This window comes from Quercus lobata, chromosome 12 (genome assembly GCF_001633185.2).
Source record: "Quercus lobata isolate SW786 chromosome 12, ValleyOak3.0 Primary Assembly, whole genome shotgun sequence".
In the NCBI taxonomy this organism is placed as follows: domain Eukaryota; kingdom Viridiplantae; phylum Streptophyta; class Magnoliopsida; order Fagales; family Fagaceae; genus Quercus; species Quercus lobata.
In genome coordinates, this window is record NC_044915.1 from 8,948,282 (window position 1) to 8,971,102 (window position 22,821).

The 22,821-nt window shown below is 32.0% G+C and overlaps 2 protein-coding genes across 2 annotated transcripts; one reads left to right on the forward strand and one right to left on the reverse strand.

Moving 5' to 3' along the window:
* Positions 1–1,507: 1,507 nt before the first annotated feature.
* Positions 1,508–2,670, reverse strand: LOC115970186 (B3 domain-containing protein At5g24050-like). The gene has a single exon (XM_031089847.1). The coding sequence runs from the start codon at positions 2,668–2,670 to the stop codon at positions 1,573–1,575; it is 1,098 nt and encodes a 365-aa protein (XP_030945707.1). The 3' UTR covers positions 1,508–1,572.
* Positions 2,671–19,933: 17,263 nt separating this feature from the next.
* Positions 19,934–21,364, forward strand: LOC115970708. The gene has a single exon (XM_031090294.1). It carries the CDS (start codon positions 19,986–19,988, stop codon positions 20,934–20,936), a length of 951 nt encoding a protein of 316 aa, XP_030946154.1. The 5' UTR covers positions 19,934–19,985; the 3' UTR covers positions 20,937–21,364.
* Positions 21,365–22,821: the final 1,457 nt, after the last annotated feature.

The following is a 22,821-nucleotide window of genomic DNA, read 5'->3' on the forward strand; positions in this document are numbered from 1 at the left end:
TTCAAAATCCTTTAATAGTAAAGTTCTTAATCCCATCTGAAAATGATATTGAGGATTTCTTTAAAATTGACCAAATCAAACGTCCAAATTCAATTAGAAAATAAATTAAGAATTTTCCAAAAACAGTTGTAGAGGAATACTAAGTTATGCCATATATATTAGAGCCTTATAAATCATGTATATCATAGCACAAACTCTGAATATCAGAACTCCATGATATGTTATTTGGGCATCCTTTACAATGTTATTACATCTACCATGGGGGATGGCACCACATTTATAAAAATAAAAATCCAACTAGAGAATACTTAGTATATAGACCTAAAGAAACACAAAGCAATGTAATGAGAATCCAAAATTTTAATTGAAGGCATAGCTTATGACAAAACCCTACTATTTTTTAGAAGATAAAACAGAAAATGAACAATAATATTTTACAATGGTGTGAAACATACACAAACAGCTATAAATTAAAAACTTAATACTGATGCACATAATTCTTTGATGTGTGATTTGCAACACAACGACTAACATATTCCTATTGTTCATAACCAAAAAGATTAAAAAAAAAATTTAATTACCTTTGGAATTCTCTTTAATTTCCTCTAAGACTTTCTCCTCATCCAGCAACAGCTTTTGCAGTTTCGGAATATTTTCCTCAAGTTCCGGAATCAGATTTTTTGAGTTTTCACACTCATTTTCTAAGTTATTAATCTTTGCTGATTCCTGAAATGGGAAGCCAAAAAGTTAATGATAACCATGTTCAGTTCAAGTGAACAATGTCTTTCCCATACCTTTTCCAGTTTATCCTCAAGCTTCTTGATCTTTTGCTTCATGTGCTTCAAATCTTCCCGATATTTCACATCCTGTCTTTCAAAATTCTTAAAATCTTCCTTACAGTTTCTGAGTTGATTATCAAGTTCCTAATTATTCAAAATAAAAGGTAAATAGTGGATCCTTCAAATAAGATCAAAGTGAATTCAGTAAACATTCAATGCAGACATGTCATTTCAAATAGTGGCTGGCACATGGTTTGAAAATCAATATAACAAGGGTTCTCGCAATGACACAATCATATACCATGCCAACAATATTAATAAGTTCTTCTAGGCATTTGTTTATGACAATAAAAGATCCATTTTCGGCAAACCTCTTGTCTCTTCAGCCTTCAGGTACTTGTTATGCACAGTTTCAAGCTCCTCCAACGTTTTATGTATGTACGTATGTATATATATTTCAACTAAACATACATATTGCAAAAGATTCCATAACATATACCTTTTAGCATTCCAAATCAATCGCAAATACATTTACGCATATTCATTGTGTATCAAAATCAAAATGTGGTTCAGTCTCATTAATCAAAATTTCTAGGAACTTCATTAATCAAAATTTCAATGAACAGACTCTTACATTAATTGACAATAGATCCCTATCTAAAAATTTTTTAAAAAAAAAATACTAATAAACAATATGTCATGAGTCATAACATATTGACATTCTCTCTAATAAACTCTAAACAAAATATCTAATTACAAGAAAATTGGTCAATTGAAAAGGTCAAAATTAGTGTCAATCCCTATCTCTTCCTTGCCCGCAGCTACTTGCTCCTTCATTGTTCTCTCCTGTGTTGACCACAACAAAAGCCAGGCAGAGTTGATCTTCATTACCAACTCTAAAAGACCAAATTTGGATCACTTGGTTAAGCTTTCTGCCAAGATCATTTTTTTCCACTACCTCATTCCAAGATTTTATCATCACATAGCAGGAGCTTTTCTTCCCTGACTCCTTGGGCATGTCCCATTGCCTCAAAACAATTTTATTTACCTTACCGGAGGGCTCCATGAATGGGACTTCCATTGCTTGCTGTTGATCCAGATATACTCTTTCTGCCTCTCTCAAGAAACTGCCATTGATTTGGCTTAAAGGCATGGATAACCGAGCGTTATGCCGGTTTAGGTCAGTCTTAGTAAGAGGTTTCTGTATGACCAAAACCAGTTGGGTTCCACCCATTGTGTCGATGATATTCTGGAAATTTTGAGGCAGTTTTGGTGATGGGTTTGAGAGTGGAAGGGTTGGGTTCAATTTGGGCTTCTTTGGTGGCTTTTCTTCAATTTGTTCTTCTTTTGTGGCTTTTCTTCGCTTCTGGGTAACAAGCTTCAAACCTTGACAGTTGAGGCCATCAATTACTCTGGGTGGCGTGGGTTTGGGAGATTCAGAGTGGTTGGGAACATCAATGGATGAAGCAGCAGAGATTCCCAAATGGGGTTTCTTGGGTGGGATTATTTTGAGGCGTGTGATGATCTTGGGGGCAGCACAAGCAAAACCCTCTTGTAGTAGTGAAGCTTTCAATTCCGGATCTGCAATGCCAGTGGGTTGAGAAAACCTCTTCCTTTTGACGTTCAAATTTGGCAATTGGTAACGGGTATGAGGCTTGGAAGAACCAAGATTCAACCTTTTTCTTTGGAAGGAGCCCCAGGTGGGTTTGAAACGATATTGAAGTTTCTTCTCTTCTGAAGTCAGTGGCAGAGACGGTCCTTTAGGGAGCAATAGAATCAAGTCCTTCAAAACCCTAAGAGTGAGCAAGTCCAAGTCCAATTGCTCATCTCTGGTGTACTCTCTTTTGAGTTCATTGAATGACTCACACACAAAAAGGGAACCGGAAGTCATCATGGTTTTGATGATCAATTCTCTGTGAGTTACAGAGAGATAAAACCACAAGCAAAAAACAGAGACGAGAAAGAGACTCCAAATTCAATTCTTAAGTTGAATTGGCCTCCAAGATTCTTAATTTCTGTTTCTACACTCAGAAAATGAAAGCAATTGTGGGCTACAAAGTGGGTTTTCTCTGTGAGTTTCAGAGATAAAAACTAGAAACACAGAGAGAGAGAGAGAGAGAGAGAGAGAGGGTTTGTTCTTGGGTATGGAAATACGAGTGTATTTATATTAATTAAAAACATTATAATATCCTTCTCTGAGTCGGAGAATAAAAGCAGAGTCGGTCTCTCCGTCTCCGTCTCCGACTCTGAGTCGGAGAGACCAAAACAGAGGGATTTGTATTTGTATCATTCAAAAATAACGGCTAGTTGGGAACTATGACATTATTTTCCTTGTTCCCTATTTTACCCCTGGCTATTTACATTTATTTCCCATACCTGCCCTCTCACATCAGCACCTTATTTCAAACTTTAGAACTCTGTATCAACCTAACCAGTGCATACAAAACTTAATCCTCAGACTCAGAGCAATTAAATTAAAAGCAAATATCAGAATAGAAGGAAATGCTAAAAAAATATAGAAGTAAATGTAATCAATTATAAACATAGGTATTAACAAAAGAACCTAATAAACTCTTAACGGTTCCTTCATTTTCCTCTCGTTTTTGAGCAACCAAACAGACTTTAAGCTAATTTGATAAGATGATACATTATGTTTATAAAAATAAGAAAAGATAATACATTTTTGTTGTACCCATTATTTAATGGCAATACACTCTATAAATGGTTATATCCAATTATCCATGAAATTAAATATTAATTATAAAAATAAATTTTCTTTATTTTAAATGAAATAGAGAAGATCTTGAGGTCCCAAATTCGACATCTAATTGAGATCCCATCACATTGGAATCCTTTATGTAAAACAATTTTAAAATTTAATTATTTATCCATTCATATTGTGTAATATTTAAAATTAGCTCCTAGAAAAAAAAAATACTATTTGGTCTCCTCAAGATTTTTATTTAAAATTATAATTAGTGTAAGTATATTTATAGATAATATCCTAAAAAATTAAATAACCATCCCAAACTATCTTCAGGTGATAAGATGTGATATATATTTAATATAATTTTTTGTGTAAAATGTAATAATATCTTTCCAACTATGTTTCTTTTTTTTTAACTTTTAATCAACAAATATATGTTTCTTTTATAATGACATTTTGTTTTTAATTGTTTTAATCATGTGTCGATAATTTATAATTGATTTAATCACAATCTTTTTCTAGTATATTGTCAACATATTGTTGGAGAAAAAGGGCATTTCATATAACATTTATATGGCCTATAAATTGTTTCTCAAAAAAATTCATATATATATATATATATATGGCCTATAAATCACAGTTATAAATAAATGACATGTGGCTTAAGAATTTACAATATTCTTTATAATTTATTAAAAAATTAAAACAGAAACATAAATATAAAAGAATTATTTAAATTATTCTATTTGTATCTTTAAAAAATAGTTTTATCTTAAATTATTCTATTTGTATAATTGAGTTAATCACAATATTTATCTAATATACTGTCAACAAATTGTAGGGGAAAAAAGTGTTTTATATAATTTTCATATGGCTTATAAATTATAGTCATAGAGTGAATAACATGTGAATTGAGAATATATAATATTTTTTAATAATTTAAAAAAGACAAAATATAAGCATAAAATATAAAAAGAATTAAAAACACTTTTTTCCCCTACAATTTGTTGACAGTATATTAGATAAATATTGTGATTAACTCAATTATACAAATAGAATAATTTAAGATAAAACTATATTTTTTAAAGATACAAATATAAAAAGAATTCTTCAAATTATTCTACAAATAAATTATAACGACGGCATTAATTTCAAATCCTATTGTATATATCTTTTTTTAAAGAGAGAGAGAGAGAGAGAGAGAGAGAGTGTGTGTGTAGAGTGATTAGATATACTTTATAGAATGTTACGTATCTATACAATTAAGGTTAATTGTGACCTCTCAAATAATTTTTTTTGTATCTATACAATTAAGGTTAATTGTGACCTCTCAAATAATTTTTTTTTGGCTTTGCCACTACATGTAGCCATATACTACTAGCCTCTTCGCATGTGAATGTTCAATTTTTTTTGTTTTAATAAAAGATATAATATTTATAAGTTCTAACCAAAAGTAATTATAATTTAAACACAAACATGACCTTATCAAGGAAAAAAATACAAAATATGAATACTAATTTTACAAAATTTGATTTTTTTCAATTGGATTTTTATTTTTACTCTTTTATTTAATCTCTTATTTCAAGGAAATTACTTTTTTTAATGGCTTGTATTTGTTGTTAGTGGGAATATTTAAGCACTAGCATCGAGAATGATATAAAAGTTGGTATTTTACCTTTTAAAAATCTACTTTATCTATTGTACCAACTCACTTTACAATATACCTTACATACCAATTTTTTATTTTTACATACAACTCATTAAAATAATATATAATTTAACTCAAATACCAGGAAAGAGAAAGAGTGTTTTTATATTAAAGAATTCTTTACAACCTGCTACAGTGGGTTCTTTTTTATTAGAACCATCAGTAGAAAGGTTGCAAAAAAATTTGAGTATTCCCACCCAAATGTAGTAGGTTTTTTATGCTTTTGGGTTGTAAAATAGCAATTAAGGGTTTTTACAATGCCCAATGCTAGTGCTCATGCTAGATGTTGGGGTTGTTTTCGTTGCCTTGCTATGTCTCGTGTGTGAATGAACCTCAGGTCTAGGGGTATAGGATGGAGAGCTAAGCACACTATTCACATCAACATTTGTTACTGCTGATAACTAGTGGAATGCATTGGAAACCCACGTGAAGATGGTAAACTCATGAATGAAGAAACTAATATAAACGCTCCATTTGTTTTGAAATAAAATTTTACAGAAAATGTTTTCTTATTCTCAGGTGTTTGTTTACAGGTAAAATATAGTCAAACTTATTAAATATTTTCAGTTGACAGTAAAATCTTTTATAAAAAGTTGTAAAATATTTTACCTTTGAAATTTTGGTAAAATATTTCCAAAAACACACAGTGGCTTCCCCTCCTCCATTTAGTCGCTAGGTCACCGGTCCAATTGCTAGAGACATTGCTTTGGCGATAGGTGCCGGCAGTTTGGTGGCTAGAGACTCCGCACCAGCGACCAATGCTGACGGTCCGGTGGCTGGTGACTCCTTTCCGCCAACTTGTGATGGTGGTTTGGTGGCCGATGACTCTATTCCTCAACCGATGCTGACAATCCAATGTTCAAAGACTCCACTTGCCAATCGGTGTCGATGGTTCAATGGCAGGAGACGCCATACCGACGATCGATGCTGGTAGTTCGATGGCCGAAGATGCCTCACTGGATATGTGTTGACGGTTCAATGGCCATAAACACCGCACTATTGACTAGTGTTAGCGGTTTGGTGGAAAGAGACACCGCATTGCAATTGGCGCCGAAGGTTCGATAACCAAAGACGTTGTTTTGTCTACTAGTGTTGGCAGTTTGGTCACCGAAGATACCACTCCAGCAGTGATCGTCAGCAGTTCGGTTGCCAGAGTTACTACTCTGACTGCTGGTTCCAACGGTCTAGCCACCAAACCTCCAACACTAGTGATTTTAGTGTTGAGCTATCAGTTTTTGTGGTTTACTTCAAATAGTTTTACTTTTCATACCAAATATCTAAAAATATTTTATTGAAAATGTTTTACATATAAAATATTTTACTTCAAAACAAATAAGTGTGTGTTTTGGCATTAGGTTATATAGCTTTTTGCTCTTTTTTTTTTTTTTTTAATTGAAAATGTGCTAAAATATTCTTTAAAAAAAAAAAAGTGTGATTGTAAAAAACTGTATGTAAAAATTAAAAACTAAAAGTTTGTCAAATCAATTAGACGCAAAAAGATACCAAAACTGATCAATAATTGCAACCATTCATAACATGGACAAATTAAAATGTGAGAGAGAGAGCTCTACTCGTGCTACCAAACACAAGAGAAGCCTTTATCTTATTTTTTAGCCTTTTTGAGAGATGATACAAAACTTTCAGCATTTTTGGATTTTTTTTTTTTTTTTGAGGAAATTTTTGGAACTTTTTTTTGATTTTGCTCTTAACCCACTAAAACTCTCTTTAACTAGTTAATATACTTTTTTTTTTTTTTTTTATCGAACAAGTTTAATATATTATAAGGTAAACCCGGCTGATGCCCTATGGCTGATTTCCAGCGAGACCCACACCTCTTGACATTTGCAAATAACATATTAAGAATTACTTCAAAAGTTGTAGACTTGTAGGTTATAATTTTTTTTCTTTTTTTATAAGAAGATCATAACTTTATTAAGAAGAAGATAAAAACATTACATCTTGAATTAAACCTGACTCAATAATAAAAATGCTACGTTTACAACATTTTCAAAACACTTTCACAATAAATCACATGTGGTAAGTTGTTATTGGTTCTAATTTGAATCTACAACTTAAATTATTTTTTTGTCCACTCATAACAACTAATAACAGTCTACCACTTAGGATTTGTTGTGAAACTATTGAGAATATAATATTTCTCCTCAATAATAGTAAGATTTTCCTTTATCCAAGTTACGTAACCATTAATTATAATTAGTTCAATTAGTAAAGAGCAATTATCTTGAATTAAATCTATATATAAACACACACACATATATACTACTTAAAAGTTTAAGGCAATTACATAATAATTTTCCAATTTGGAAAAGTGTATCTAAATATATAATTGGAATTTTTTTTTTTTGAGTTTATACTTCCAAAAATAGTCTTATTACCTAATAAAAATTTATTTAACAATAAGACTAATAAAGGATATAATGGTAAATTAAGAAATAAAAAATTTCCCATCAACAACAAACCTTATTAGTCCCAAAAGTTTGGTGTTGGTTATGGATCTTCAATAGATTAATTAGAGTCAGTCACATATATTCTTTTTCATCATTTTATTCTATTTGAATTCATGTTCAAAATTGTCCATCAAAATGTTAGAAAAGTATGATTAAAATTTCAAATTCTATAAAGTTAGAACACATGTTTTATATCTAATTTATAATTGCTTGTAATTATAACTTACTAATCTTATATATTTTATTAAAAAAATCTTTGAACAAAAATATAATACATGTGAAGAGACTAGTATATATGCTCAAAGAGACAACGACTAGTATAGTATTAACCAATTCAGACGTAGGATTAAATTTAGGTTGTTTAGCCTTTCAAATTTTCAATCGAAAGTCAAAAATTCGTTCTTGAAGCACCATAAGAACCATCTTCTACTACTAAAGAACTCTATTCTTCATTTATGGTTTGGGTGATTTGAGGGAGGATGAAAAAGGAGGAGTGAAAAATAGTAGGAAAAATAAGGATTTTGGTTATTTGGTTGGGAGGGAAAATGCAGTGCTGACTCAAGCATTAGGCCAGTTAGGTAATCACCTAAAGCCCTCAAGTGAAAGTAAACCCCCAAATTTTAATCAACAAAGTCTATCTAATCCCCAAATAGTAGCCAATAAATAAACAAACAAAATTTTTATCAAATAAAAAACATTAAAAAAGAGAGTGATTTAAAAAATATTACAAATTTTGTAAATCCACCAATCACAAAAAAGTAAGTCAACATTCGTTTATTATGTTTTTGAAAACCACCAATCACATTGAAATTTGTAAATGGCATAATGAGTTTTTCTTATCAACCTAACATATGAGTTTTTCATCCTTTCACTATTTCATCCTCCTCCCAACAAATTACACAAGTGAGAGAAAACAAAATTTTTTCCATCATTCACTTTTCTATCTCCCCAACCAAATAAAGCCTTAAAGAGTTAAAGTAGTACTTGTCACTAATTTAGATATCCAATATGATACCTAAATTTGATTCTCTCTTACTAATTAAATTGTCTACATAAGTTCACCTTCGACACTTTAATTCCATACATGTAACCAAATCCATCCATTATCACTTTCTCAAAACAAAAACAAAAAAAAAAAAAAAAAATCCATCCATTATCACATTTTTGTTGTTGTTAATAATGTGATAGTTGGAGGTATAGAGTTTGAACCTGAATACATATCTCATTTGAAAATACCAAAAAATCTCAAACAGTTAAGTTACATTCTCTTGACTTACATTAAAATTTTATAATTATAAGTCAACCTTTTTAAAAAGAAAAAAAATTAGAATCCTTTTCCGCAACCCATTAATATCTATTTTATTTTCTTCTAAAAAAAATCTATTTTATTTGTATTAATATGCCCTCTTTCTAAAAGTGGTGCCATAGAATGCAGGGAAGAGTAAGACAAAGAAGAGCTAAGGAGATCCCATTAAACCATACAATTATTATTGTCCGATATAATTTCACCTTTTGACACATTAATTCCATACATGTGACCAAACCCGTTACTCATAATAACTACTCCCACCAAAATTTATATTAAAAAAAAAAAAAAAAAAAAAAGGACAAACATCCATTATCACATTAAAATTTTATAGGTGCAGGTACATTTTTTATTAAAAAAATTATAATTATTTTCTCCAAGACTCCAACCATTAATATCTATTTTATGTTTCTCAAAAAAAAAGAAAAAATTAATACTCCTATTTTATTTGTATTAATATGGGCTTCAAAAAAAAAAATTGTATTAATATGCCCTCTTTCAAAGTGGTACCATAGGATACACGGACAGAACAGACAAGCCCTGCCACGGACATTGTATTAAATTTAAACCATACAATTATTACTAATTTAGTTATTTTTATTGTTCAATTAAAACTGACTTCTACAGTATAATAAACAAAATTAAATGTTAAAACTGGCTTTAATTTTGAATGAAGTTAATAAGTTGCTGTCCTAACCTAATACCATTCACTACTGACAGACTTTTTATAACATGCCAACAAACATTTTCAAATTATTTCTATCTCCAAATTTTTTTCATATGAACAATTTGATAACATTGTTTTTTTGTTTGGCTATTAATACGATAAGTGATAACAAGTTGTTAGAACCAAACCAATGTTATTTTCTGTCACAAATTATTATTTTTATGAGTGATGTTATATACACAAACTATTTTATAACATTTTTACAAATTACTGATGTGACTTTAGCATTTTCCAAACAGTTATTGTAAGTAAATCTGTGATATTAATGATGAATCCATATTAAAATTAGTAAAAATTTATCACATCAGCATTCTGTAAAAATATTATAAAATGGTTCCTGTTGGTGACATTACTCTATTTTTATTACAATTTTCAGTCAAAAATTAATAGTGGGATTCTGTTTGGATAAATCATAAATGAACTGCGTCTAGAGCCACCAGGGCCATCACTTCCTGACAAACTACCTAATAATTACCTATTTTAAAGGGTCAGTTACCTAAATTTGCATGCTTTAAAAGAGTTAAGACCAATGCTAGCCATTGGATTCTCCAAAAGACCATGTCAAACTTTCAGATCAAACTTATTTTATTTTATTTTTTTATTGCATTTATACACACATATATATATATATATATAGGGTAAGAATTATCACATTTATATATTCATAATATTTTTATAACAAATTATAGGTAGTAAGTTATTATTAGTTATAATTTAAACTTATTGTTAAAATTACTTTTTTGTCTACTAATAACAATTGATAACAACTTAACATTTATAATTTGTTGTAAAAATATTATGAAACTGTTATAAATATAGAATTTCTCTTTATATATTGACACTGTCTTTGTCTTTCTCTTTATATATTGACAATGTTATTTTTATTTTATATACATATACATGAATGTGAGGCAGCTCTTGTTGGTCCTTTCTTTTGTTTGGTATGTTTCTTATCAATCTATTTTCTTTTCGATTTGATAATTATAACAGGGAAGGGAGGATTTGAACCTTAGATGACATATTAGGAGGTGTCAAACCAATTGAGATACAACACTTTTGACTTCTAATCAATCAATTGTGTTCAAATGTATGTGCTACTTGCTTTCTAGTTTTTGAGAAACTCTAAGAAAAAGAATGCATATTTAATCTTTAAAATTTTTAATCCTATTTATTTGTAGTGAAAATATTGAATGTATTTCTTTGTGACCATTTCAAAATAAACGTGAATGTTATAATTATCATGCAATATATTATGGTGCTTATCACAATATAGTTGTTTACTTTGTATAATATATGAGGTGTATGGTTTTTTTTTTTTTTTTACTCAACATTCTGTGCATCTTTTCTTTACCACTATAATAATATATTATTCTCTTTTGTGATATATTTGTGGAAAAAAAAATTATGGTATATGAAGTTGCAATATTTTCTAATATCTTTCTATCAATAACAAGTTGCTATATTTTTCATGAATATTAAAATGGAAAATGTAGTAAAATTTTTTTAGTACATTTATCTATTTATTATTTCATATAATTTTCTTGTAATTTAATCTTTTTTTCCGTATAAATTGTTTAGCTTTTTAAGATAATCAAATTTGGGATCTGGATGATTTTCAGCAACCAAATTGTGAACACTTTCATTTATACTGAAATCATTAAATTGTGATATATTGTCTCTATGATGTTGTATTGTTAGAAAAAAAAATTATAGATATAGTGATCTTAATCAAATCTTGTGGATGGGATAGCTAGCTCACCAATGTTATATTGGGGATGAATAGTTTTGCTTAATGCATAGAAGGCTCTAAATGACGTCTTTGATGTTAACCTTTTTTCTTTTTCTTTTTTCTTTTTTTCTTTTTTTTAATGTAGATATACGAATAGAAATTTTATAGAAATTGGTCTAAATGGGAAATTTTCTAAAAGTATATTTTGTTGTTGTGAGACGTATTCTATAAGTGATAGCTTTACAATTAACCATGATATTGTGTTTTGTCAATATTATACCTTTTCATGACTGTTTTAACTTTTAAGATGTTATTTCGGTGAATCTACGTGTTGATGATTTCCTCTTTATACATTAGTTTTAGAAAAATAATGTCATTAATTCTTTTTTGATAGTTACAACAATGAGAAAGGTGTTCTCAAAAACAAACAAAAAATACAATGAGAAGGAGAATTCAAACCCCAGTTTTCTTAATAAAGGAGAGCATGTCGTGCCACTTAATTAGAAGGATGATATTAATTGATATTAATAAAGAAGAGAATGTTCTTCATTGATTCATGTTTTTTAGTTAAAATACAAAGCCGGCATACACCAACACACAAACATTTCAAATGGGCTCGTAGAATGAGTCATACATCAACTATCTATTACAATTTAATGTAATTGTTGGTAGGATTGTAGGAGTAACGAATTGGCCCATACATATATTTTTCATATAATTTGGCCCATGTTTAAAAGATTTAACACATGAAAAAAAAATTAGCAATGTCACAAATTTTTTTTCCCCTTTTAGCACTGGTTAAACTATTTTTAAAAAAGGAAATTATATTATACTAATTTTTCTTTTTCATTAGATTTCATACGAGGAGCGATTTTACTATGGAAGACAAAGAAGAGAGAGATTTTAAACGCAGGAAAATTTCAGCCACTCGGGATTTTCCTCCACGTTGTAAAAATGCTAGTTCAAAAGTGAAGATGGATAGTAAAAGTGATGATGCTGAAGAAAGCAGTAATGCTCGCAAAAGGGTGGAAGAGATTTTAAAATTATTTAGAGCTGCGTGTTGGAAGCTTATACATGATGAAAAATATACAAGGAGGATCGACATGGAAGCATATAATATTCTCAAGAAAAACATAAACTTTGTCAATCTCTCATGTCATCAGTTTGGTAACATCCCAGGAGTGAATGTTGGTGATAGATTCAAGTACCGAATAGAACTGAAACTAGTAGGTCTTCATCGTCCACCTCGAAATGGCATAGACTACATGAAAGTAAACGAGCAAAGTCTAGCCACAAGCATTGTAGATTCAGGAGGGTATGAAAACCAGGTGGGTTCTAAGGAGTTGATATATATGGGTCAAGGAGGAAATGTGGCTTACAAGAAGAAGCCGTCGGAAGATCAAAAGCTTACACGAGGAAATATTGCGTTGAAGAACAGCATTTATGCCAAGAACCCTGTTCGAGTAATTCGCACATTTAAATCCCATACAGTGAGAGCTAATGTGATGGGTGAAAATTTTATATATGATGGATTGTACATGGTGAGCATTTGTTTTGGGCTGAAAGTGGCTGAAACCAGGCAGCGTTTTCATGCTTTTTTTTTTTTTTTTTCCTGCACGTGAACAGTAATATCACTGTGCAGAGGACAAAAAATACTGTTCATATACTGTTTATGTACTGTTCATGAGTCCCACGATACTATTCACACATTTAAAAATTATTTTGCTACAGTGTTTTCAGTTTTCAGTTTCAGCAACAATAAGTTCAATCCAAACGAACCCTTTGTGAGCGTTTGTTTTGGGCTGAAACCAGGCTGCGTTTTCATGCTTTTTTTTTCTTTTTTTTCCCTGCACGTGAACAGTAAAATCACTGTGTAGGGTACAAAAAATACTGTTTACATACTGTTTATATACTGTTTATGGGTCCCACGACACTATTTACACATTTAAAAATTATTTTGCTACAGTGTTTTCAGTTTTCAGTTTCAGCAACAATAAGTTCAATCCAAACGGACCCATAGTGCGAAAGTATTGGCAAGAACTTGGATCCAATGGTTTTTGAGTTTATAAGTTTCGTTTGGTAAGAATGGATGATCAATCTGGAAATTCTTGGATAAAATTGAAGAAGTTCTGAATTGTTAATGAGATGCTTTGTATTCCATTGTATTTCTGTTTGGTTATACTTCCTATGATGACTTAACCATAAGAAGCTGTTATTTTAAATGTAAACCTCATTGTATAATCATTCTATGATCTAAGACACTCTCATTCATTCTTACGACATTCCTAATTATCCATGAGTCCAGAGATAATGAGAAATGACTATAGAAAACATTGTTCTTTATGCAAAAGTAACTAATACACTAGGCCTCTCCTGTCAAAACATTATTGTTATCTTAGAATGTTTGTGTCAACGATCCTTCTCCGTACATTTTAGAGCAGAAGAAAAATCTTAGGCGAAAATGCACTTTTGGTCCCTATATTTTGGGCCAATTATCGTTTTGATTCTTACATTTTAGTTGTGCCTACCTGAGTCCCTGGAAACAAAAAATAATGTTTATTTTAGTCCCTGCTGCCAACCCACTAATAGAAAATTCATACCTGACAAACGAAGTGCACCGTTGATATGTTAGATGCTAACGTGGCTAATAAAATAATAATAAAAAATACCACATCAGCATTTGATTTAAAAAAAAAATTAATTTATCAATTTAAAAAAAATAATAAAAAAACAAAATTAGAAACATAAAAATGCATAGATTCAGATTTGATCATGAATACACAAAAACATAAACCCAGATCACAAGAACTCAAGAACACAAAAAATTTCTGGGCATTCAACATCTTTCCCATAAAATTTCTTTCAAACCAAACACTAAAAAAATTCACATCTAAAAAGCCAATGCCTAAGATTTTCATCACAACATTTTCTTTCCAACCATAACTAAGAATTTTCTTATGAAACAAACACACACAAAACCCAACCAATTCGGCTCACAATAACAACAAACCCAACCAACCTCATAAATTTTCCTTGAACAATCATCAACATTTTCTCCAATCAAGATTTTCTTTCAAACCAAACGCTATATAACTCACATTTAATAAACTGATGCTTAAAATTTTCAGCACAACATTTTTTGGGCAATTTTCTTTCCACCCAAACCCATAAATTTTCTTATGAAATAAACATAAACACAAACCCAACGAACAACCACCCCACGAAAACCCAGAAAAAACCCTCCACCAATCAAACAATCAAACCCACCACCACACCACTTATCAAACAATCAAGAGAGTGAGAGAAAGTCAAAGATTAAGAGAAAAACAACCCACCACCATCGAGGGGGTCATTGGAGCGGAGATCAGCTTGGATCTGAGCGAAGAGGATGTCCTTTACCATCACCATTGATGGTACTTGCTAGTGTGTCCTACTCTCTTTAGGTTACCTTGTCTCCCTTTGTTTTCTCATTCTTTCAAGTCCAGCAGTGGCAGATTTCTTTTCACCCACACCAACTCTATTTCTAAATGCCAACCAGGAAAAAAAGATGTGATTGTAAATAAGAAGAGGATTTGTTTGGTTTTGGTTAGGAATTGTAATTGGAAGAGAGTGAGAGAGTCTAAACATGTTACCAAAGATTAAGGGAAGAACATGTTTTTTAATTAATTTTTAAAAAATTATAAATTATATTTTTAGAAATTTTTTCAATTTTTATTTATTTATTTGATGACGTGGAAAATTTTAAAAATCAAATAAATTTTTGTATTAGCCACATCAACATTTAACATGCTAACGATGCACTCTGTTTGTCACATCTAAATTTTTTGTTAATAGGTTAACGGCAGGGACCTAAATGGACATGATTTTTCGTTTTCAAGGACTCGAGTGGGCGTGACTAAAAGTAAAACATATGGACCAAAACGAGAATATACCCAAAATGTAGGGACCAAAAATGCATTTTTGCCAAAATCTTATAATTGTAAGGACTGGACTCGATTGTAACTGAATAGTACTATGAACACAAAAATTTAAGTTGTTACTGATTCTTATATGAGCTAACCACTTTTTTTACTTACCGACTTACCGATAACAATTTGTTATTTTAAACTTTATCGTGAAATTGTTGTGACGGTGGCTTTATTCATTGCAATTTATGTTGATAATCCGCATTTATCTTTTGGAAAGGGTTGGTGTTGTATAGAACAACGGTAAGTCTTTGAAAGGGATGGCAATTTTGCCTCACCCCAATTGACCCGCCCCACCCCGCTTCAACCCGTGCGGGTTTTTCCCGCCCCGCAAAGATAGTAGGGCGGGGATGGGTTTACACTTTTTAGACCCATCCCGCCTCACCCCACGTTAATAAGGGTTAAATTGTAAATTTTCATACCCTAAAACCCTACTATTTAAACAAAAATATCATCAGCTTATTTTATTCTATCTAACATGGCTCTCTACCTCTTTTTTCTCTTTAGCAAAGTTGGAAATAAGGTACCAATTTTATCGTTTTCTTTTGTCTTTATTAGAAACAAATTTATATACTATTGAATCATTGATTCCATTCATGCGTCTTTCTCAACTTAGATTTCATCATGAACATAATAGAATGTTTTCTATTTTTATGAGGTACAGGTCTGAATGTTTGTGTTTGTGTCATTATGTGTGGGCATGTGGCTGTTATGAGGTATAGGTCTAAGGTAGCTCTAGTCCGGGTCTATAGAGAGAGAGAGAGAGAGAGAGAGAGAGAGAGAGAGAGAGAGAGAGAGAGAGAGAGAGAGAGAGAGAGAGAGAGAGAGAGAGATATATATATATATATATATGTATGTATGTATGTATGTTAGAACTGGTTTGGGTCTATAGATATATATTTGTGTAGTTCTTTCTATCAAAACCATATGAAAACTATGCTCAATGTTATGCATAATATATTTTAATGGTTTAACAATATTCACTCCCAGCAGAATGTTTTTATTATGAGAGATCTTATTTGGGACTTGTTCATAGAATGCTGTTTCTGTTTGTATTTGATTGTGTCCTCCTTTAGCCGTCTCATTCTTATAGACTCTAAAGGGTCATCTTTGTTGGTATGACACATTCTACCTTTTCATTAAGGCATTTATTTCAATGCTTTTAGGATTTGAACAAATTGGAACAACAGGTACGGGTCTATAAATAAATAAATAAATATATATATATATATATATATATATGTTAGAAAAAATAAAAGCTCTAGATTAGTTTCAAATAAAAGTAGGGGTCTGAAGCTATATATGAATCACAAATAAAAGTTCTTTCATAAAAATAAAAGCTCCAAATTAGGTTAAAACTCATTGTTTCATATTATTCATTAAAATTTTTTTTTTCTATCCCATTATTTTATATTATCTTTTTTGGAGAAATAGAGTTTGTCCATTACTAAGTTGCTAAATTAACATTAGGAAAAAAATGACTTCACATGAAAACATTGGTAGCTCCAATCCATCTAGCAGCAATCAATTTCCTTTGATAGTAGATGAAGATAATGCAACCTCGTCATCACCTCTATTGAATATGCCAAAAGATGTCTAGGCAGTCCAACCTAACAATGAGATAATTGAAGAAGAGGGGAAGTACAAATCAATTGTTTGGAACCATTTTAAGAGAAAGAGAGTTGATGAGAAAGATAAGGCCGAGTGCAGTTATTGTAAGAAATTACTAGTAAGGGGATCCAATTATGGCACTAAACATTTGCATGACCACGTGAAAATATGTCCAAGGAGAAAGTTTCAAGACATTAGGGATATGAATCAAAAAATGTTGGCGAAGGATCAAAATAAAGTGGATTCAATGGCGAGTGTGAATACTTATCATTTTGATCAATATGTATCAAGAAATGAACTTGCTTTTATGATCATCTTGCATGAGTATCCCCTTTCTATAGTTGACCACATTGGTTTTAGAAAATATTCAACTTCTCTTCAACCATTGTTTAGGACGGTTTCTATGAACACAATCAAGAAGGACATTTTGAGCATCTATGAGAAAGAAAGGGAGAAATCAAAGCATGAAATTGATAAGAATCAGGGTAGAATTTCTATTACCACTGATATGTGGACTTCACAAAACAAAAGGCGAGGCTTTATGGTTGTAACAGCACACTTCATTGATGGTTTGTGGAGATTTCAAAACTGAGTTATGAGGTACTTTTTTTGAAGTATATATTTATTTTTATGTTTTAATTAAATTCTTTTCAAATGTTTTATGAACTTATATCATTGTTAGTTCTAATTATTTAAAATTTTCATTTAAGGTTTATTTATATGCCATTTCCACTGTTAGAGATATATTAGATATATTAGCGCGTTGCTAATATATTTTACATCCACATACAAAAGAAGTGCTTTCTAGTGTCCTTCTAAATACTTTGTTGGAGTGGAATATTGATAGGAAGTTATCTATTGTGACTATGGACAATAGCAATACCAATGATGCAGTTATAAAAATTATCTTAGATAAGCTTCAATGTGGTGCAGTTATTATGCGCGGATTAATGTTGCATATGCGTTGTGCACTGTGCAGCACATGTTCTTAATTTGATTGTTCAGGATGGTTTGGATGTAATTGGATCATGCATTGAAAAGGTTTGAGAAAGTTTGGGATTTTAAACTGCATCAACAAAGAGAAGGCAGAAGTTTGAAAAAACAGTCTGACAAACACATGTTGAATGCACCAAAGAACTAGCCCTTGATTGTAAGACTCATTGGAACTCTAACTATCTCATGCTTTCTATTGCTATAAAGTATCAAAATGTCTTTTATCGATTGAACATATGTGAGTCATCTTATAAGTGCATTCCAACGGAGGAAGAATGGGAGATGACAAGTAGTATATATGAGAGACTGGTAGTGTTTCACAAGGTTAGAGAGCTATTCTCAAGTACCTCGTACCCTACAACTAATCTTTTCTTTCCTCAGGTGTGTGAAATAAAAATAGCTTTGAATTCTTGGTTTTACAAGCGCAAGTGAGGTGATTAGGAGTATGGCATTGAAAATTTTGGAAAAATTTGATTGTTATCGGAATGTGATTCATGGTGTTATGGCCGTGGCAACCATATTAGACCCAAGATATAAGATTGAATTGTTAGAATATTATTTTCCAATAATTTATGGTGATGAAGCTAATAATGAAATTCAAAGGGTTAGAGATATTTGTTATGAAATGATTCGTGGCTATAGTTCTGGGAGAATGGGTAGGGAAAGTACTTGTGGCCCTTGTGTGGGAGAGGATCCGCAAGTTAATGACTCCCTTATGGACTTTGAAAGATATCTTAGTCAAAAAGAAAAAGAAAAAGAAAGGAGTGGGAATATTAAATTGGAGTTGGACCATTACCTTGAGGATGATTTAATGCCAAGAGCTGTGGATTTTGACATTTTAGCATGGTGGAAATCTAATGGGCCTAAGTATCCTACTTTGAAACATATTGCAAGGGATGTCCTTGCCATTCCAAAGTCAATTGTTACCTCAGAGTCATCATTTAGCACAAGTGGTCAATTGTTAAGTCCACATTGCAGTAAACTTAATCAAAAGACTATGGAGGCATTAATGTGTGCTCAAAATTGGTTATGGGCTAAAATTAATGGTAATTAAATTTACTAGTTTAATTATGCAATGATTTATGTTGCTGCATTCTTTATTATATTTTTCAATTGTTTGATTGAATTTATTTTACCTTTTTTTAGGCTTTTCATCTACCGTAGATGGAATTGAAGATACATTCTAAAACATCTTTGATGATTATGATGATGAAGAAGAAAGTGGTGTCACAATGATGGAAGAAAGTGGAGATTCTTTTTGAAGAACTAGGCAATTTTTCTTTTGTTATGTATTAAGAGTTTGGATTATTTTATTGTGTCATACTATGAGATTTTTGTTGTGATATTGTTTTATTAAACACTTAAATAATATTATCCTGTTTTTGCTAAAAATTAGTTTGATTTGATGAGATAAATTTATTTATAATTTCAAATATATTTTTATTATTGAAACATATAATATTATTTGAAAAAATTGTAATAGTTGTAGGACAAATTAACAAGAAATAGAGTTTTACAGGATAAGACAGGACATCGCATGGCCCTAAGGGACAGGGATGGGGCAAGATATTTTCCCCTTCATGCAGGGCAGGGTGGAAATGGGATAAGAAAAAACCATGCAGGGTGAGGTAAAGACCACATCCTTCAGCCCCACCCTGCCCCATTGCCATCTCTTAAGACTCCCAAGAAGTTCACAATAAACGACACCGCTTCGAGAAAGTTATTAAAAACTGAAACCCGCGAAAGCGAAAGCCCAAAGCCCAACCGTCAATCAAAATTTATCAACCAGAATAGAAAAAAAAGGCGGGAAGCAAAACCCAATAAAATTAAAAATCCCCAAAACGCAAAATAATAACCGTTTTACATTTCCGCTCAATTTTTAAAAATAAATAAATATATATTATATATATATATATATAAAAGAAAAACAAAACAAAACGGTCAAACCCTCGTATGGTTCCGATTTCGGAGTTCTGACTCCAAACCCTAAAAATGGACGACCCATTTGCCTCAATTACGGAGCTCTGCCACATTTCGGCCTCGCAAGAGGAGCGCTTACGCCACTGCGGGTTTGCCACAGGACGAGACGGATGCTCCGACCACGACGCTAACGAAGACTCCGACGACCCGACCCAGCCCATGGAAATGGAAGTGGAGTCCACGGGGATCGTCATGGTGTCTCTGCCAGAGACTTTCGACGAGGAGGAGGAGCAGAAGAAAGACGATAGTACCCCTCAGGACCTGTTCCAGACCCCAACCGAGGGTTCTCTACTCGCCAGCTCGGAAGAACAGCAGCCACCGGTGGCCGCCGATGATCCGGCGGTCGACGGACCACGCGCTCCCGAGCCCAATTGTACGGACGGCGATGAGGCTGTTGATTTGGGGAAGGACTCTGATCTAGGGTTTCCGGAGCCATCGAAGAAATTAGGGCTTTCGAAAAATTCGGATTCTGAGGCTCAATTGACTCATCAAGATACTGAAATTATTGAAGAAATGGCAGTGGAAGAGAACAAAGACGAAGAAGAAGCCCAACTTTCCATGGAAGGCTCGTCAAAGAGAAAGCTGGAGTTTCCTTATGGTGATACCGTAATTGTTGATTCTGAATCGGAAGAAGACGATTGGGAAGAAGGTGAAGAGAAGAATCAGGAGAAGTTCCGCGAAAAGGCGAATGGTAGCGAGAGGTACCGCGTGCTGCCGGCGTCAATGGCGCAGGAGGAGAGCAGAGCAGAGGGAGTGAAGAATAATCGTGGCGTAATTGGGAAGGAGGTTACAATATTGGATGTGTTGAAAATGTTAAAACAGAGGTATGATGATGAAGAAAAGAATGATGATCTTAAGAGTGTTAGTGTTTCAGAGATTTGTATGCGGCGTGGAGTGACTTTTCCGCGGCCGTGTTGGTGGCCGGAAAAGGGGTTTGAAGCATTTGATGATGAAGATGATTAGGTCTGGAGAGAAAAAAAAAAAATGGAAGTTTTGGTCTTTACCATGGTGGAAGAAGTGGTAGTATGTTTTGTGGGGCATTGACTAATTTTAGGGGTTGTAAATTTTGGATGCTAAATGGGAAAAAAGGGATGTGTTTTGGGGTCATTGACTTTTTGGGAGCTGTTGATGCGGTAGCCAGTATGGGAAAAAGGGTGTTTTCCAAATGGACCATGTCTATTTCAAAAAGCAAAATGGAGAGGATAGGAACTTTTGCTTTGGCTTCAAATTAGGGAGGTAGAGGTAGTAAAAGTACGCAATGTAATTGCAATTTTGTATAGTGAATCTTGTTTAGAACTATATTTTGTGTCTTTCATGGATAGACTCATAGACAGACACTAGTCAACTTGCCTACTGTTTTTGAGTCATAAGTTAATGGCTCACAATTCATGGCCTCTGTTAAATTAGCTTCTGCCATTAGTGGTTAGTGAAGGATATCAGTCACAGCAGGTCCAGAAACCATGATAGTCACATCTTGTATAGTTTTGACTTCCAAGAATCATCATCTGTTTCACGGTTTCGGCAAGGGGGAGGTATACCATGCATCCGACGCATGGTATATTTTCTCCTGAGCAAGGTATGTGCTGGTTTAGTTGCACCAAAAAGGCTCTACAGGCTCTAAAAGATGATTCCAAATATGTAGGCAAATATTCCCCCTTGAATTGCACAAGCAAATAGCTAATGGTTGGCCCACTTGAATTACACATGCACATAGCTTTTGCTACTTGCACCTAAGGGCAACACTTATCTTTCAATTATCTTTGAATGGTTCTCGCTTTTTTTTCTTTTTTCTTTTTAAATATAATAAAATTTGAACTTATAATGTGCTGATGATTATTCTTTATTATTAGGTTAAAACATCAATTAATTTTGATGTAGACAGAATTTGAACACAAATATTTTATTCAATAACAGAGACTTACTAATTGAGTTAATTCAAACCCACTTGAATAATTCTCATTTAATTTAAATTTGTGAAAATTTTTTATTACCCCTAGAGAGTACGTATTTTTAGCATAAAATAGATATACACAAACCTTATAAAGTCTCATGTATACTTTTAATGTACTTTTGCACCCTTTGGTGCCCTTCATTGAAATTATTTAATAATAATAAAAATTACAAATTTCTAATTGTTCCATTTATCATTTGTTGATTTCTATTTTGGTTCGATTTAATGCTAAACAGTTGTTGAAATTTTAAATGGTTGAATGCTTATAAACTATTTGCAATTGCTTGTATTAAGATTTGAATTACCATCCGCTTTATGAAAATGCATTGTGTATTTAAAGAGACATGTATGGGTATTGGTTTATGTTTATGACCATTATTTACTTAATTTTATACTCTTTGTGATTTTTCTCCTTGTATGGGTATGGGTTTGCATGCAAACTTCTTAGATAGTGATGTAAATCCTTACTACCATATATCAATTAGGCTTGATCCAAAAGCTTTCCAAAATAATTTTCAATTTTCTTAGGTTGTTTTTGGGGGTAATTAAGAAAATAAAAAAAAAGGTCACACTCTATGCATAAATTTCTCACTTTTGTAGGGTTTGAGAGAGGATATGGCAGACAACTTTACCCTCAAAATTTTGTTTTGAAGAGGCTAATTCCAGTAATTAAGGAAGTATATTATACTAAAAAAATGATAAGAACAATTCAAAGACTAAAGTCTACCAAGTTATCAAAAGTAACGAGAAGATAATTTAACAAAACAAAATCCTTAGCCTATGATCTTCCCAAAGCAGCCAAAGTAGTACACATGACTATTTTAATGCCCAATGAAAACATGTTTGACTTCTATGCGAGTGTTAAGAACCTAACTTTTTATTAGTTGCTTTGAGAGA